Source organism: Sturnira hondurensis, unplaced genomic scaffold, assembly GCF_014824575.4.
Source record: "Sturnira hondurensis isolate 20B ecotype Veracruz unplaced genomic scaffold, ASM1482457v3 Scaffold0007378, whole genome shotgun sequence".
NCBI classification, from domain to species: Eukaryota; Metazoa; Chordata; class Mammalia; order Chiroptera; family Phyllostomidae; genus Sturnira; species Sturnira hondurensis.
Window position 1 is genome coordinate 344901 of NW_028080009.1, and position 18014 is coordinate 362914.

General features: G+C 38.3%; 2 protein-coding genes across 2 annotated transcripts; both read left to right on the top strand.

Annotated features, from left to right (window-relative positions):
* The first annotated feature begins 3358 nt into the window (after window positions 1–3358).
* On the top strand, window positions 3359–4318 carry LOC118990823 (olfactory receptor 56A4-like). The gene has a single exon (XM_037051615.1). It carries the CDS (start codon window positions 3359–3361, stop codon window positions 4316–4318), a length of 960 nt encoding a protein of 319 aa, XP_036907510.1.
* A 5706-nt stretch (window positions 4319–10024) lies between these two features.
* LOC118990824 (olfactory receptor 56A4-like) lies at window positions 10025–12031 on the top strand. Its single transcript, XM_037051616.1, has 2 exons — window positions 10025–10273; window positions 11119–12031. The coding sequence occupies exons 1-2, from the start codon at window positions 10025–10027 to the stop codon at window positions 11812–11814; spliced, it is 945 nt and encodes a 314-aa protein (XP_036907511.1). The 3' UTR covers window positions 11815–12031.
* The last annotated feature ends 5983 nt before the right edge of the window (window positions 12032–18014 follow it).

Consider the following 18014-nt stretch of genomic DNA (forward strand, 5'->3'; position numbering starts at 1 on the left):
CAAGAGTTTTAATTGTCAACTGCAATTCAGTCCCCCCTAGAGAGTATTGCCCTAGAAGCACCATGTATGATAGGACAGTAATCCCAGCTGCCTGATTTTCCTTCCTGGCTTTCCAGACCATCCTGCCTTGTCTCCCAGTGTTCCTTCCTGCTTCTCTAGGTGGTATAAAAAAGATTTTCCATTGCCCAAACAACCATACTCCCCAGAAGACGCCAGACTACGTGTGAAATCAATAGTATAGTTGTGTATATTGACCCAGGAAAAAAAGAACACTATAACCAACTGAGAACAAAGTGGATGAGTTTACAGAAGTGGATTTACTTCTTTAAGGTCACTGGAATCTGGGAACAGGTATAGTCTGACTAACAGGATGGCTTATATCTGGATTATGTCTGAAGCTATAGTTGTTTTCTAATTTTACTTGTATATTTTGAACCTCAGATTTTTGGCCACACTTTGTTAATAAAACCTAGTTATAGTTGCCAAATATATGTTATATGAAAGAATAGTGTTCCTGTGAACACATTTGAAAATATCTGGATATTTTGGCATTCTTTACTAAATAGTGACATTGATTCTTTAAAATAAATAAATAAATAAATAAATAACCCCGCTGTCTTAATGTAGAAGGGAGGGGAGAGTGGTATCTAGCCTGAGTCAAGGACTTTTGCATTACTGAAAAGTCCTCGACTCTGGTACAAGCATCTATGTCACTTAAGCTGGGAGCTCTGAATGTGCTGATTATCTCTGTCCTTAATAAGGTATTCCCATCCTGAATTTGAAAGCTTAGTTTGCTAAGAAATCTCTAAAGAAACACTGGTGAAAAGTATTGAAAAAGAAACTACAAACTGTAATTTTGAGATGACCCAAAAATAGAACTAAATGAAAGGAGTTTACCTATATAACCCAAGAGTCACAGATACCATGTCACTAACACCCAGGGCAAACTCATATGTTAAGCAAAATAAAAAGAGAGATGTTTAGTTTTCCAAAAGTCTGGACCTGTACTGTCCAATAGAATAGCCAGTACCTACCTGTGACTATTGAGCACTTGAAAAATTAGGCTTGCAGAATTGAAGTGTATTGTGAGCATCAAATACACACCTAACATTGAAGACTTAATACAAAGAGAAAAACTAAGAATGTAAATTAGTTCTTGTTTTATTGTTGTTTCAGTACAGTTTTCTCCATTTTCCTCCCACCACTCTCCCCCAGTTTACCCACCCCCGCTTTCTACCTTCCACCCTCAATCCTACTTCCCCATTGGATTTGTCCATAGGTCTTTTATACACATTCCTTGATGAACCTTTCCCTTCTTTCCCCCATTATCCCTCTTCCTCCTCCCCTCTAAATACTGTCAGTTTGTTCTTTATTTCAGTGTCTCCGGTTATATTTTGCTTGCTTGTTTGTTTTGTTGATTAGGTCCCACTTACAGTTGAGATCGTGTGGTTGTCTTTCACCACCTGGCTTACTTCACTTAGCATGATGCTCTCCAGTTCCACCCATACTGTAGCAAAGGGTAGGAGCTCCTTCTTTCTGTTGTGCAATATTCCATAGTGTAAATGTACCATAGTTTTTTGATCCACTCACTTACTAATGGGCACTTAGGTTTCTTCCAGCACTTGGCTATTGTAAATTGTGCTGCTATGAACATCGAGCTGCGTAGGTTAGCTCTTTAACAGTTTTTTTAGATTGGTTACATGTTAAAGTGATAATATTTTGGATATTTTGAGTAAAAATACAATTATAGCTAATTCTGTATGTTTTCTTTTAATTTTTCCTGATGGTTTTTATTGCATTTTTTCCATTACTATTTATCCCCCTTCCACCATCTCCCACCTCCACCCACCCCTCTGTTGTCCATGTCCATGAGTCCTTTTTTTCCTGTCCCTTCACCCCCTAGTCACCCCACCCCAGGGCTGTCAGCCTTCTCAAAATTTTTGTATGTGGCTCCCGTTATATTTTTATTGAAAGTGCTGCTCTAGGTTATATGGAAAGTGATAATATGTTAGGCAAAACAGAAGAACAATTTGTTTTTTCTAAATCCCAAAACTGTCTTCAAATATTCACTGTTCTTGCCTTTGAGGAACAGGCTTTAACTTTCTCAGAAAATATAAAGAAGCTGACTCATAAGATCACTGCCACTGTTGACAAAAACTGGGTAAGGTAGGACTTCCCCAGAGCATTAGAAACAAGTAATATCACTGGGTTATATCAACCAATGTTATGAGATAGGCCTTCTCATAGGTGTTTTGATTTTGTTCATAACTGCTTGTTGTGGTATACCAGGCCAGGAACCCATGAGAACGGTGTAGTCAGGTCAGGGTTTGTGACTGAGCAAGAACCCACATGTAATCAATCAGATGAAGACAGCAGCTGCTTCTACCCCTCACTCTTGGAATAGTGCTATTGAACAAAAATCAATGACTTCTGGAATTTATTGCCCAGGACATTAGGAAACTTCAAATATCTTCTCTAAGGTGCTATTTCCTATACAATTGATAGTCATAATGCTAATAAAGTCTTCATATATTTTCTGGTGATGCATTCAGCCCTGATTTCTCCTTTGCCTGTGATAGCTTCTCTTGGAGAAAGGACAGGGACAGACATTTGTTTGGGGCCTATGTTTTATCTGCTCTAGAAGCAGAACCTGTGTGAAGGTTTTCATTTATAAAGACAGAAAAGATAGTAAGGGCTGTGCTTCAAACTTCTCTGTCACCTGTCATGGCTTCATTATTATGATTTTAGTAAAATGACTTTAATTACCTTTGCCTTTGTTTCCTCACCTTCAAAATTCAGACAACAATGGTGTTTTCTTATAAAAAGCATGTTCACGTCCTGGCTGGAGTGGCTCAGTGGATCAAGTGTCAACCTGTGAACCGAAGGGTTACCTGTTTGATTCCCACTCCCGGCACATGCCTGGGTTGCGGGCCAGGCCCCTAGCTGGGGGAGTGTAAGAGGCAACTGATCAATGTATCTCTCATACATCGATGTTTCTCTCCCTTTCTCCCTTCCTTCCCCTCTTTCTAAAAATAAATAAATCAAATCTTTTTTTAAAAAAAGGATGATCATGTAACTTATCAAACAAGTTAAGAAACTGTTAAAAGTGAAAAGGGGTATAAATGGGAATTATGCCAGGCAAATAAAAAATATGGTCACCCTATCACTCTACTTGTAGGACTTTTTACAGACTGGATTGGTTTATATTTACCAAGCACTTAGATAACACCAGACACCTACCTATGATTATCATTCAATGGTTCTTTGGAAAATGAGTCACTTATCCATGATAAGATATTTATTATACCTGGATAGATTTATTTTTGTCTTACCTTCAAGGATTTCTGAACTTTCAGTTATGATCAAGAACCTTTACATGGCATCACCCAGCAACTACTCCACTGCTTCAGCCTCTGAATTCCTCCTCACCTGCTTCCCTAACTACCAGAGTTGGCAGCACTGGCTGTCCCTGCCCCTCAGCCTCCTCTTCCTCCTGGCCATGGGGGCCAACACCACCCTTCTGATCACAATCCGGCTGGAGGCATCTCTGCATGAGCCCATGTACTACCTGCTCAGCCTCCTCTCCCTGCTGGACATTGTGCTCTGCCTCTCTGTCATCCCCAAGGTCCTGGTCATCTTCTGGTTTGACCTCAAGTCCATCAGCTTCTCTGCCTGCTTCCTCCAAATGTTTATCATGAATTGCTTCCTTGCCATGGAGTCCTGCACATTCATGGTCATGGCCTATGATCGCTATGTGGCCATCTGCCACCCACTACGATATTCATCCATCATCACTGATCAATTTGTGGCTAGAGCTACCATGTTTGTTGTGGCTCGGAATGGCATTCTTACTATTCCTATCCCCATACTTTCTTCTCGACTCAGATATTGTGCAGAGAACATCATCAAGAACTGCATCTGCACTAATCTTTCTGTGTCCAAACTCTCCTGTGATGACATCACCTTCAACCGGCTCTACCAGTTTGTGACAGGCTGGACCCTACTGGGCTCTGACCTCATCCTTATTGTTCTCTCCTACTCCTTCATCCTGAAAGCTGTGCTAAGGATCAAGGCTGAGGGTGCCGCAGCCAAGGCCCTGAGCACGTGTGGCTCTCACTTCATCCTCATCCTCTTCTTCAGCACAGTCCTGCTGGTTCTGGTCATCACCAACCTGGCCAGGAAGAGAATCCCCCCAGATGTCCCCATCCTGCTCAACATCCTGCACCACCTGATCCCCCCAGCTCTGAACCCCATTGTTTATGGTGTGAGAACCAAGGAGATCAAGCAAGGAATTCAGAAATTGCTGAGGGGTCTGTAAGAAATAAAATAAGTGAAATTTGACTCTGGGAACAGAAGCTAATAATGGGGAATAACTTTCATGATGCATAGAAAATTTTAAATAGTTACTGCAGGAATAATGATGGATTTTTCTCTCCCCAATGTTTCAGTTGATTATGAAGAAACCCATATTTTGGCTCCTGTTTTCTATCGCACTGCCTTATCTGCATTCTGGAGTTACCTGGAAGTTTCTCCTGGCTTCATCTTTGTGAAAGGGACTTGTCAAACCATAATCACAGGAGCTTAATTAGAGTACTATTGTTTTTAAAATAAAGTATAAGTGGTAGCCTAATCACTTTTAATCCTTCTCAATTTACTCCATTAATATTTAGATATGTATGAGATCTCTTGGTTCTGCTTGAGATACAACCTATGGATCAAATTGGTTTTGTGCCACGAATGGGTCTCTTATGGACATGTAGAAAGTTGGCTCCAGAACTTGAATTCTTGTAGTTGAGTGAATAGCGTATGCCATCCACTGCCTCCTTTAGTTCTGCCAGATCCTATTAATACATGTTTCTCATGATACTTCTCTGTAATATAAATTTCCTGTAGCTCTTTTCTTTTTTGAAAATAATTTTAAATAAATTTTAAGATGACTTGATGGTGTAAATGCTTCTTTGTTGTCCCCATTCCCCCAGTACTTTGCTCACCTCTACCCAGCCCTCACCCCATTTCCTTCTGGCCACTATCACACTGTTGCCGGTGTGTGTTATATATATATGTTTTTTGGCTAATCCCTTCATCTTCCTTTATCCAGCCCTGCCTTCCCACCTCCCCTCTGACACCTGTCATTCTGTTTCATGTACCCATGCTTCTGTTTCTATTTTGTTTGTTAGTTTATTTTGTTCATTAGGCTCCATATATGAGATTATATAATATTTGTCTTTGTCTAACTGGCTTATTTCACTTAGCATAATAATATCAAGGTCCATTCATGCTGTCACAAAAGGTAAGATTTCCTTCTTCTTTTACAGCTATGTAGCATTCTGTTGTGTAAATGGACCACAGTTTTTTCAGGCCACTTATCTACCAATGGGCACTTCAGCTGTTTCCAGATCTTAGCTACTGTAAATAGTGCTGCTATGAATGTAGGGGTGCATATATTCCTTTGAATTGGTATTTTGAGATTCTTAGGATATAGTTCTAGAATTAGGAACACTGGGTGTGCTTTAAGTAAGAGGGTTTTGTTTTAATTTTTTTCAGTTGTTCTTTACCAACTTCTGACTTTATATGATCCTACCCAAATTTTTCATTAGATTTCAGACATGGCCTGCATCCCCACTCTCTCCTGCTTATTTTAGATATACTTAAATTTACCTTTTTTAGCCTATTTTTATTCCTCTTGCATTAATCTTTATATCCTGTGCTGGTGACCACATAGTTTCCTATCACATCCAGGCCTTTGTATTGGTGAGTTATCTGAACAAAGATAAATCCATTCTCTTTGTAGTTCTCATCCTGATCACTCCCTGAAAATGATGGAGACTCAGATATTGAGCAATTCTTTTCCTGAGACTAATTCTCATTGGTAACTGTTGCCCTGTTTCATTTTTTTAAAGTTGGAACAGCTCAATTCTCTACAATTTACTTCTTGAAGCACACAAAAATACTTGGTGGATTACCACATTGGCCATACTTTTAGTATTTCTGGATACCTAGAATTCCATATCAATAGTGATTTTGAGTCTTCAAATCTTTTGTCCTCTTGGAATTCCCACTAAAGAACATTGGGCAAAAAGTGAAAATTGTTTATGGTTGGAAGAGAAACCAGAGCACAGAATATTGGGTAGATAGACATCCAAGATTTGTTTAAATTCCACCAATGACAAAGAAGTACCTTCTAGCACCTGGGAGAGAAAACCTCTGCTCCTGCTCAGGATTTTTAAAAAGTTTTTCTCGCTTGTCTACAGTTTTGTTCTGGGGCCCATGGGGAAGCACTTTCTGGTGAATTAAAATTCCAGTATTAGCTTTAATAATTTTAACCATGTTTCATTTAAGGGCATGCAGACTCAATAGCCCTAAAGTTTTTATGATCATATCATCATTATGAAGTGCCTCTCTTTATCTTGAGACATGCTTCATGCCTTCATGTTTGCATGAATCAGACTAGAGTAGCTCCCTGATATTTCCCTGGTTAGTCTTTCCATCACATATTGTTTCCTATTCTTTTATTTTCAGCCATTTTGGGTGTTTATATTTAAAGTGTATCTTTGCAAGCAACATGGATATATTCAATCTGGTAGTTTTTGTCTCTTACTTGGAACACTTGGCCTATTTACATAAGACAACTACTGATTGCTTTACAGATACCATCTTATGATTTGTATTTTTAATTCATCTGTTTTACCTTCCCTTTTCCTAGTTTCTTATCTTATTTTTGATTAATCTAATTTTCATGCAAATTTTTTACTATTATTTTGGTGATAACTATAGAACAAAAACCTGTAACCTTGACTTACTGCAGTCTAATTAAATGTATGTACTTTAAAAATGTATATAATTATTTTATTGTAGATGCAAGAAAGTTTTTCTTAGTATAATAAATCATTAGATAAACCTTCACCATTTGCACAGATCAGTTTAATAAATAATTCTGTAACAAAGCAAATTATTCTGAATAAAACTATTAAAAACAAAGTATTAAAATATAAAATTGCCCAGGCTGGTGTGACTCTGTATTGAGTCCTGGCTTTTGAACTGAAAGGCTGCTGGTTCAATTCCCAGTCAAGGCACATGCCTGGGTTGCAGGCCAGGTCCCCAGTTGGGGGCGTGCAAGAGGCAGCTTATCAATATATCTTTCACACAACAATGTTTCTCTCCCTCCCTACCCCCTCTCGAAAAATAAATAAATAAAGTCTTCTAAAATACATAAAATAGATGTATTAATCTTTTTAAGTGTTTTGTTCAAAATTATTTTCAAGAAATTTGGTATAATTATAAAATTTATTGTTTCTTCATTCACTAAAAAATTATTGGGATGAAGTGGTTAATAACATTATAAAAATTTCATGTGTGCAGCTTTAAAATATGACATCTGTACATCTGTTGTGTGCTTACCACTCAAAGTCCCCTCTCCTCATGTCCCCTTCTATTTGACACCCTTTAAATATGTGCACTTTAAATTACTATTCAGGATTCCATATAATTGTTTTCCTTAAGTGACATATTTTCCCTGTGTAAATACATTTCTAAAACTTAAAAATTAATAATAAATTATTATAAAGTATTGATTTTAAAAACCATTGTTCTAGAATGCAGCTAATAGGTAAGTTCAAGTCATGCAGTAAGTCTAATGATGTTTGTCTTCTTAGCGGATCACTTAGATACATCTTCCAAGTCCCTGGGTGATATGTGTTTTCATTACAAATAATACATTCATTTACATAACTCTCAGACATGTGAAGAGAAACAACTCTCTTTCACTTCACCTCAGTTTAGATGCAGAAAACTCTCTTTTTACTTTGGAAATGTGTGTGTACCTACAGGGAGACCAGAACTCATGGGAGTAGGATTCCCAAATCAATTTTTCATGTTTCCAGCCACAAGAGAGTGGCTTTTATAGATACAGAGTCTTCATAAAGTCATCTAGGGGCTAAAGCCACAAATACGAGAGAAGGCCTGTGAGAGACTGAGGAGTCACACTTTGCCTAAAAGCAATTGAATGATCAAACTGTTGTTTGGAGCAGACTTTTTCTGTAAGTATTTTTGGGAACAGTACGGTAGAAAGCCAAGCCTCAGTAACACTTTAAGTTTGGTTCTTGATTAATTCTTTATTTACTTTAGAGAGTATTATTTTACCCTCAGATGTGAGTTTGTGAAGACCCTGAAGATCACTGATGTCAAAAGACCCCTTTAGCGTGTGGGTCAGCAGAGCTCACAGTAGGTCAGCACAGGTGTGTCTCTTGTGGGAATGTCGACAGAGAGTATTCCTGTTTTGATCAATAAAGACTTATTGTAAGTGTCTGGATTTGTGCCAACTGTCAAAAAAATAAATGAATGAAACCTTTTACTTGACTTTAATGAGGTTTGATCTTCCTAGGAGAGGTGGCTAAGAACTACAGATCCAGGCAGAGAGATAAAACCATTAAAAAAGGAACCTACAGAATTTCCAGAGTCCATGTAAAGAAGGTAACTTTCAGATTGGGGCACCAGAGATTGGCCATAATTTTGTTTAAATAACTATAGTTCATGGGAGAAGCAACTGATCTGATGTCTGAAGCTGAACGGTTCTGTGGCTAGGCCTGGCTGCAATGTGGCAGCAGTCTTGATCCCGTAAAAGCAATATCAGCATAACTAGAAATTTGTTAGAAAAGCAAATTCTTGGGCTTCCCCCTGAGATGTACAAAATTGGCAACTAGGGATGTGTTTGGCAATCTGAATTTGGGGATCTGAACAACCCCCAAATTGGAGAACCACTGGTCTAGATTAAAGAAAATCTTGATTAGAAGACCATACTATATATTTGAGGAAAAAATAAAACCACTCTAAACCTTGACTGGTACATATTTTTGTGTCCTGGGTGTCCCTCAAACCATATTTCCAAAACGTCCATCTGTAAAAGATGATCTTCCTTCTGCTTCAGAGCACAGCACAGCAGAACCTGACAACCTCTTCACCAGCAGGATCTGGATGGTTAAGATACGCAAAGAGAACTAAAGCTCCTGTCTGAATAGCATCACATCCTGGGGTATGTTTAAGCATTCCTTCAGTTCTTCCCTTGTCTTAGACCCTCACTTTATTTTTGCTCCTTTTCCACAGACATACAAAGTGGATTTTATTTTTTTAAGCTGTTACTTAATAAATACATACACAAATTCAATAAGATACCACACAGGTATTTTTTTGTATTTATTGTTCTGTCACAAGATTACTTTTTTCTCATCAGCAAATTAGTTTTTATTCTATTCTGATTTGTTCAGCTTTTTACAAAATATTAAGCAAGAATGTTGAAGGTTTATAGTAGAGCAAGATATGAAGATGTTAAATTAAATTAGTCAAAGACATCATGACGCTTTCAACAATTTGTAAGTCCATGTATCTGAACTATACTTACTGAGTGCCTACTTTGTTACCAGGTGCACTGAGTTTTTCTCCATTGCTGGCAGATGGAGCACAGACTTTTTGAAAAACAATTAGGAAACCTCAAAGAGTATAGGAAAAGTTTTATTAATGTTTTTATAACAGCGTGATCAGAATATTTAAGCACCATAGAGAAACCATGGAAAGAAGTATTTAACTATGTAAATGAAAAGAGTAAGAAGAAACAAACATTTATAAGAGGTAACACTTTTTGTACAGATAGACTGAGATAAACAGAAGTTAGTTATTTGAGGGCAAGAAAGTTGATTCTGTAAGAAGGATATGACACATGCAAGAAACACAGAGATGAGACCAACAAAAGCATGCTCAGTGGGTGGCTGGGCCTGTGTGTATGCAGTTGGAACACACCCATGTGAAGGGAGTTATTCTTTATTCATTAAGTTATGGATGCTAAGGAAATCATTCTAACAAGGAGTGGTGTAGTCCAGTTTACATTTTAGACAGATTTTTTGCCAACAGAATTGTGGAGAAACCTTACAAAGAATGGAGATAGTTAGATTAGTTAAGAGGTTTTTACTGAAACGGTCAACCCCTAAATTCATGTCTCTTTTCTTTCAGCCAGTCCCAGGACCACCTGCCAATCATGGTATTATCTCTCAACAACACAGGGACCCAGGTGACTGAATTCCTGATAATCTGCTTTCCGGGCATGCAGGACACACAGCACTGGCTCTCTGTAGTCCTGGCTCCCCTCCTGGTTTTAGCGCTCGGGGCCAACTTCGTGCTGTTGTTTGCCATCTGGCAGGTGACATCTCTACATAAGCCCATGTACTACCTGCTTGCCATCCTCTCTTTGCTGGATGTCATCCTCTGCCTCACAGTCATCCCCAAGGTCAGTACCTCCCTGACTTCTGAATTCACTCTCAGGCAGCCAATCACTTTTCTCTAACCAGTACTTTTTTTTCTGCTATAAATTCTCCTACCCCTGAAGGAAAATCCTCAGTGAGTAGCCTACGCAATCACATTAGGTCCATACTAAGACTTGTCCCCTCTGGTTCTCAATATCCATGTTTTTTTACAGGATTTTATTCTTTCCCAAATGACAGGCCCTCTCTCAATGTCTGAGTCAGTGATAGTCCAACATTTGCCCTTTTCTTTTACTTCTAGGGTGATTCTCCTTGACTTTAAGTTGCCTCACTCTTACATCCAAGGTCCTTAGAATTTACTTTCTAAGATGTAACAGGATGTATGCTTATGTCACACAGTGAGATAGGAAACTTAATTAGAAAATGTTTCTCATGAGTATAAAGAGGTTTGGGGTGTTTAAATATAAATATTGGATCATAGGGCTTAATATCTCATGATACATTTAATTTTTTACTTTTGTTTATTTATTTTGTATTGTTATTTAGTCCCCTTATACCCTCCTCCCCACCCCAGGCAGATGTGTCGGCTGGAGTTTGGGTAAAAACTGGAAATTAAGAAAAGACAGGCTACACAAACATTTTTAAACAACAACAAAAAACATGCTTTATAGATGGAGAGAAAAGGGTATAATTACAGTTTGGAGATTGGGATGCACAAAGAAGTTACTTGAAAATATGATACCGTGTCAGCCGGGATCATGGGGCTGCAGGTTGAGGCTATGGATGGGTGAAGCCATCTGAGGATTTCTCAGGGTTAGTGACGCTAAGAGGGAAATAGGTGGACAGTCTTTGAGAATAATAATCCTGGCAGGTCCTGCTTATCTTCTGGTTCAACATGAAGTCCATCAGCTTTTCTGGCTGCTTCCTGCAGATGTTCATCATGAATACCTTCCTTCCTATGGAGTCCTCCACCTTTCTGGTCATGGCTTATGACCGCTATGTGGCCATCTGCCACCCGCTGCATTACCCATCTGTCATCTCCGAACAGTTTGTCATTCATGCGGCCATTTTCATTGTCTTGCGAAATTTTCTGGCCACACTGCCCATACCAGTTCTGGCCGCCAGGCTCAACTACTGTGCCAGCAACGTGATAGAGAACTGTATCTGTGCCAACATTTCTGTGGCAAAGCTCTCCTGTGGGAACATTTTCCTAAACAAGCTCTACCAGTTTGTGAGTATTTGGTGCCTACTGGGTTCTGACCTGGTACTCATCTTGCTATCCTACTGCTTCATCCTGAGGGCTGTTATACGTCAGCCATCAGGAGGGGCAGCCACCAAGGCCATGAGCACTTGTGGTTCCCATCTCATCCTTATACTATTCTTCTATACATTGCTGTTAGTCTTCATTTTTACAAACAAGAAAGGAAAGAAGGTGCCCTCAGAAGTGCCCATTCTTCTCAATGTCTTGCATCATCTTATCCCACCAGCCCTGAACCCCATTGTTTATGGAGTACGAACCAAGGAAATCAAGCAAGGAATTATCAAGCTACTCAGGTACCACTACTGAAAAGAGTGAGTCAAAGATCAGGGATTAAGGAAGTCTGTGCACATAGTAGTGATGGTTTTATCTGAATGCCACAAGAAATACAATCTGGCATCCATGCTGTCACCCTCATCTTGAACTTAAACCTTTCTCAACCACTATCACAATATTTACTTTCACTTCCCCAATGCAGTATTCTTCGACCATATAAAAGAAGGAAATCTTGCCATTTGCAACAATATCGAAGGACCTTGCGGGCATTTTGTTAAGTAAAATAAGTCAAGGTGTGATGTCTACATGTGTTTTTTGGCCAGGTGGAGATGAGCAAATGGGGTGGGAAACAGAGGTGGAAAGAGACTTTGCTTGGGATGATGGGCACCTGATGCAGGGATGTTTTACTGAGTTGTACACTTGAAACCTGTATGGCTTTGTTAGCCAATCTCACCCCAATAAATTCAATTAAAAAGAAGTGAAATAAATCAGATCAAGACAAATACCATATAATCTCACTTATATGTGGAATCTAAAAAGCAAAAGAAAACAACAGCTGAGCTCGCAGATACAGAGAACAAATTAGACTGGTGATTGCCAGAGGCACAGGGAGGGGGAAGAGGGGGGCAAAATGAGTAAAAACGGTCAAAAGATACAAATTTTGAATTATTAAAAAAATAAAACATGGGGATGTAATGTGCAGTATGGTGACTATTGTTAATAAAACTGCATTGCCTATTTGATAGCTGCCAAGAGAGTGGATCTTAAAAGTTCCCATAAGAAAAATAGTTTGCTATTTTGTAACCATGTATGCTGATGGATGTTAACTAGTATTATTGTGGTGATTATTTCACAATATATATAACTATCTAGTCATTATGTTGCCACACCTAAAACTAAGGTAGTTTTATGTTAATTACACCTCCATAAAAACAAAAAGGTGAATACATGAAGGTGTTATTAAATATTTAGGCAATAGAAAGAAAACGTGACATCCATCATTAACTATGCTGAACTTGCCCCACCCCACCCCTGCTTTATCCCAGACCTTTGACTCCCTGGTAAAGTATCTCAGGAAGGGTAATTGTTTTAGCTCTCCTTGATTTACAGCTAGCTGCCCCAGCCAGCTTCAATGATCTTCTACCATTTGGCTCAGATCTGCCCCCAGTGGCATCAATCTAGGAGTAATGCAGATGCAATTATGTAATCATTCAATATTTGAAGACAATGCTTTAGTGTGGAGCATCATTCCAATTAAACTTAGCAAAGATATAACATCTCTGTGTTGTATCATTTCTTCTCTAGTAACATCATGACGATAGGTTCTGGGTTTTAAACTCCAGCCTTTTCTTTTGTAACTCTACTTTGTAAGATTCAGTTTCTGCATTGGTTCTGACCTGAGTTTCCCTTCTTTACTCTACATTACCTCCAGTCCTCTGTCAGTTCTAGTATGATAGCCAGTTCTTTGCCTGATTTGAAACTGAGGTTTTGCTGCCTGCAGTCAGATCTCCCCAGCAGCCACTGCCCCGGACTTCTGCCTTACCTTCCCTGCGGCTGTTTCCCACCCACCACAGGAATGTCCACATTTCTGTTTGTCCTCAACTTAGGACTTTGTACTTACTGCTCCACCTGATTGAAAAGTGTTACCCTGTATGCTCAAATGATTAACCTCTCAGCATTCATAATAGCAATTCACAAATTACCCCTATAAAGAGCACCTCCCCAATAATTACATCCAAAACAGACTTTTTTCCTGTTATAGATCAAACACATTATGTGATCTTTTTCTTTTTTTCTATTTGTTTTCCTATTTAATAATTAAATTTCCCTTTAATTGAATTCCCTTTAAAAGGTACCAGAGTTGCAAGTATCTTCTCTTTTTTTGCTCACAACCATATCCTCAATTCTTAGATCCTGATATATCTGGCACATATCAGGCATTGAATACATAGTAGATAAATGAAAAAAATGTTCCCAAAATTTAGTGTACAGGGCCACTGCCATGCCCTGTGAAAATACTGAAATGTATTCTTAGGTCAATCACCAATGTCAGTTGAAATATCATTTTAGACATTTGTCTGATGCACTAACAGTGATAAGAGATGAGACTTAAATTTCTGGTAATGTTAAAATTACCAATAAATCCTTCATTTTAACCACATCTGGTTAGTCACTTCCTAGTTTCAGGGACCAGATTCCCTGTGTTTCTCTTTGAATGTTAGATAATAAAGCATTCTATATATCTCATGCTTTCTCTAAATTGTTTTAAACATTAAAATCAGCAATTTTAAATACTGATTATAAAATTGTAAAACCTGTTTAAGATAACATTTACACTTAATCTCTTAACATGAACAACCATTACTCACTGTAATGTTACCAGTATTTATTAGCCACTAATAAAAGCTAATTAAAGTAACATGTTTTTGGATATATAGCTCATCATCAGCCTCAGTCCTGTCACTGCAGGACTTTGGATCTTCTTGACATGCATAACCAACGAGAGTTTTGCCATTTTAACCTTTTCACTCTGTTTTCTAATATTTTATATTCTGCTTTCTCATTATTTTGATGCAAAGAAGTCATAATTCACCCTGGTACAGGAACTTTGTTAGAATTTGAGGTAAAAAAAAATACAGAACAAATTTTCAATCATCAGGAAACTCATATGTTGTTTAGATAGAATATAAAGCAATCTAGACCCCTTAATGTTGAAGGAATGTTTTCTTCTACATAAAAGGAAGTATAAAGAAACAAAGTACAAGTAATATAAGAACTGACTTGAAAAAAAGAGCAGAAGCCTGAGAAGGTGAGTTAGAAGTTCTGCAGTCTGGGCCTTGCACAACCACAAATAAGACGCATGACATGGAACAAGTCAGCAGCCTCAATGAATTTCAAAGTCCTCATCTGTTATGTGAAGACAGTGAACACTTTAAAATATATTTTTAGTTTTAAAGTCTATAAAACCTTGTCTTGACTCAAGGCACCACTCACATTGAGTCTCTCATTTATTTTTTAAAAAATAACTTTTTTCAATTATACCTTAAATACAATATTTTATGAGTTTCATGGGTACAACATAGTGATTGGACATTTATATAACCTACTGACATAATCACTCCAATAAACATAGTACCCATCTGATATTGTACATCATTATTGCAATATATCGACTATATATTACATATATAGCTCATCATAAGCCTCAGTCCTGTCATTGCTGATAATTACATCACCATGATTATTCCATAACTATCAATGTGTACTTGTTAATCCCTTCCCCTTTTACGCCCAGCCTTTAATCCCCCTCCCATCTGGTAACTGTCAAAATATTTTGTTCTGCTTGTTCATTTATTTAGTTTTCTAAATTCCACATAAAAATGAAATGATATGGTATATGTCTTTGTATGTCTGACTTATTTAACTTAGCACAATATCTTCTATCCATCCTTGTTGTTGTAGATAGCAAGATTTCATTATTTTCTATGGCTGAGTCACATTCCTATGTAAATGTACCACTTCTTCTTTATCCACTCATTTATTGATGGACATTTGTGTTTCTTCCATATCTTGGTTATTGCAAATAGTGCTGCAGTGAACATATGGATGCATATATCTATTCAAATTAATGTTTTGGGTTTTGTTGGACAAATAACCAGAAGTGGAATTGCATGCTTGGTCCTTCTTTTCTCACTGTAGCCTTTGTTTTAAAGTCAATTTTGTCTGATATAAGTATTACTACCCAAGATTTTTTTTCATTTTCATTTTCATGAAACATCTTTTTCTAACCTTTTACTTTGAATCTGCTTGTGTCATTAGATCTGAACCATAATTTTTCGCTTTAAGCACAGGCATAGATTCTTCCCATGTTCTCTCATTACAGGTGAAACTAAATGGGAAATTTGAACATTTTATCAAAGTTAACTTTCAAATATTACAATTTATTATTTTGTTCACAGGACAAAATCCAAGCACACCTGAAAGATCATTTATACATTCTCATTATGTACAGGTTCAAGCCCAAATGTGCATTCCCCGAATAAGCTATGGTCCTTCTTAATGAGATAGCTCCATGTATGTTTACTTCTTGGTGCAATAGCCAGTAGGCACCAATAGACAAAACATATGCCTCAGAAAAATCTAAGTTATACTATTTGAGTCTTCATCTTGTGTTTAGGATGGGCATGTTCCTGAGAATTACTGATGTAGAAAATAACAATTTTATCCAGGGAAAGTCTTACTAGACCCAAAGTTATAGGTTCCTGCCTTCTGACCCCAAAAGGAAATTCATCAAAATACACTATCAGTATAGTTCCCAAAGTCCAGGTCATTTAGCCTGAGATAAAATATTAGATAAATCACTGATCTGTTTAAAGTATACTCTTCTATGCTTTGTTCAGTGGTTATGAGACTAAAGACCATCAAAATATCAAAATTGATTTCTTTTCTTACTAGTACATTTCAGTGTCATTGCTGGAACATCTTCCAATACTGTAACATATTAACACACCAAAGCAGAGCCCTACATACGCATCATAAACTGAGTCATCATAAATTCCAAAAGTGAGGATTCAAACACAGAAAATGGTATGAAGACATTAAGGAACAGACTTTATATAATAACTCCTTCCCCTAAACCCAGCAAAGCTCATTTTCCCACATGTTAGCAATTCTTGCAAGAGCTCTACCCTTTTCAGGGTTGCACCTGACAAGACACAGCTTTTTTTTTAATCAAGAATAGGAGAAAAATATCCAAGATGGTGGAGGAGTGAGTAGAAGCTACACTAACCTCCTCCCAAGACCAATCTGGAATTACAACTAAATTGTAGAGAAATCATCTTAAATAACCAACTGAAAACACTAACTGGAGAGAAACCCTGCAAACAGAGTCAAACAGAAAAAAACACTTCGGCACAACATGACTGGTAAGGAATGTGGAGGAGATGCCAGAGGGCTAGCTGGGATCCCACAGGTGGCAGCTGAAGTGTCAGAGGCTGACAGCTTCCCCCTGAGAAATGTGGGTGTGGGGAACTGTTTTGCCGGCCATGGAAATGTACCTCAGCCCTCACGTGGAAAGCCAGTGGGGTGCATGTTGGCATACAGGACCACGCCTTCAAGAGGTTTTCCCATGCGGAATCAGGCCTGCATTGTACCTAAGCGCCTATGAGGCTTGCTTTTGCTAAAACTCCCTCACCCTGAATTGAGGCAAAAAGGGCTTACTGCAACTTCCTAAAGTCTGTGCTAAACCTCCCAAGTACTGAGTGTAACCGTAACCGGTTCAACCACTTTTCCCCTTGATCTGCAACATCCTTCTCTTTGAAGTAATTAGCAACATTCTTTCCTTTGTTATCTGTAAAAGGTAATCCCCTGTGCATAGTAAATGAGGACTACCCTCCATGTAATGCACCCAGAGAAGCAATAAAAGCCTGTCCAGGCAGGGACTGAGGGCTCTGGCCCTCTTGCCCTCTCTCTCTCTCTCAGAGAGTGGCCATGCTGTCCCTTTTTCTCCACAGGACTTCTGTAGTTTGTGTGTATTTGTTCACCAGCAGCCACAACACACATGGATTCTGCTGGTCAGAATCCACCACATGTGCTGTCCAAACCCCAAGAAGGATTCCCTAACTTACAGCACCAGAGCCAAAAATGAACCCCGATAATGTACAGCTGTGAAAAGCACCAGGCATCTGTCAGCCAGGGCAAGACAATTGAAGACACAGAAAGCCTTTTAAAGGGCCAAACAACAAAATTTTGTTTGCAACTATTTACCCTAGATATGAGCAAAGGGAAGGCAAAGTGAACTAGAGATGCTTGCATAGAATCTGGGGTTGGTGACTCTGGAGAGAGAACTGAGGGAATGCCCACCAGAATCCATATACTGAGTCATTCCCTAAACTGCAAGAGACGTCTCTCTCAGGCAGAGCACTCCTCTCTGAATGGCATTAACCTGAGGGGAAGCAATAGCAATTACCCACAGGAATTACTCTGCCCTGCTCTTTGGTGCTTAAGCCTGACCACTGATTATAGATTGGTAAGATTAACAACTAATTAGATTAATGACTGATTAATTTAACATCTTAGATGGAAAACACAAAAATGCAGCCAAAATGGAAAGACAAAGACATAGACCCCAAATGAAAGAACCAGAGAATTTCCCAGAACTAAATGAAATGAAAGTAAGCAATTTACCAGATAGAGAATCTAGAGTAATGATTATAAGGATACTCAAAAGCATG

Bases quoted from the DNA above. Each gene is read 5' to 3' on its own strand.
- LOC118990823 (XM_037051615.1), top strand. From the start codon at position 3,359: ATGATCAAGAACCTTTACATGGCATCACCCAGCAACTACTCCACTGCT.
- LOC118990824 (XM_037051616.1), top strand. From the start codon at position 10,025: ATGGTATTATCTCTCAACAACACAGGGACCCAGGTGACTGAATTCCTG. The intron at 10,274-11,118 runs GTCAGTACCTCC...TAATCCTGGCAG, and splicing joins GCCTCACAGTCATCCCCAAG to GTCCTGCTTATCTTCTGGTT.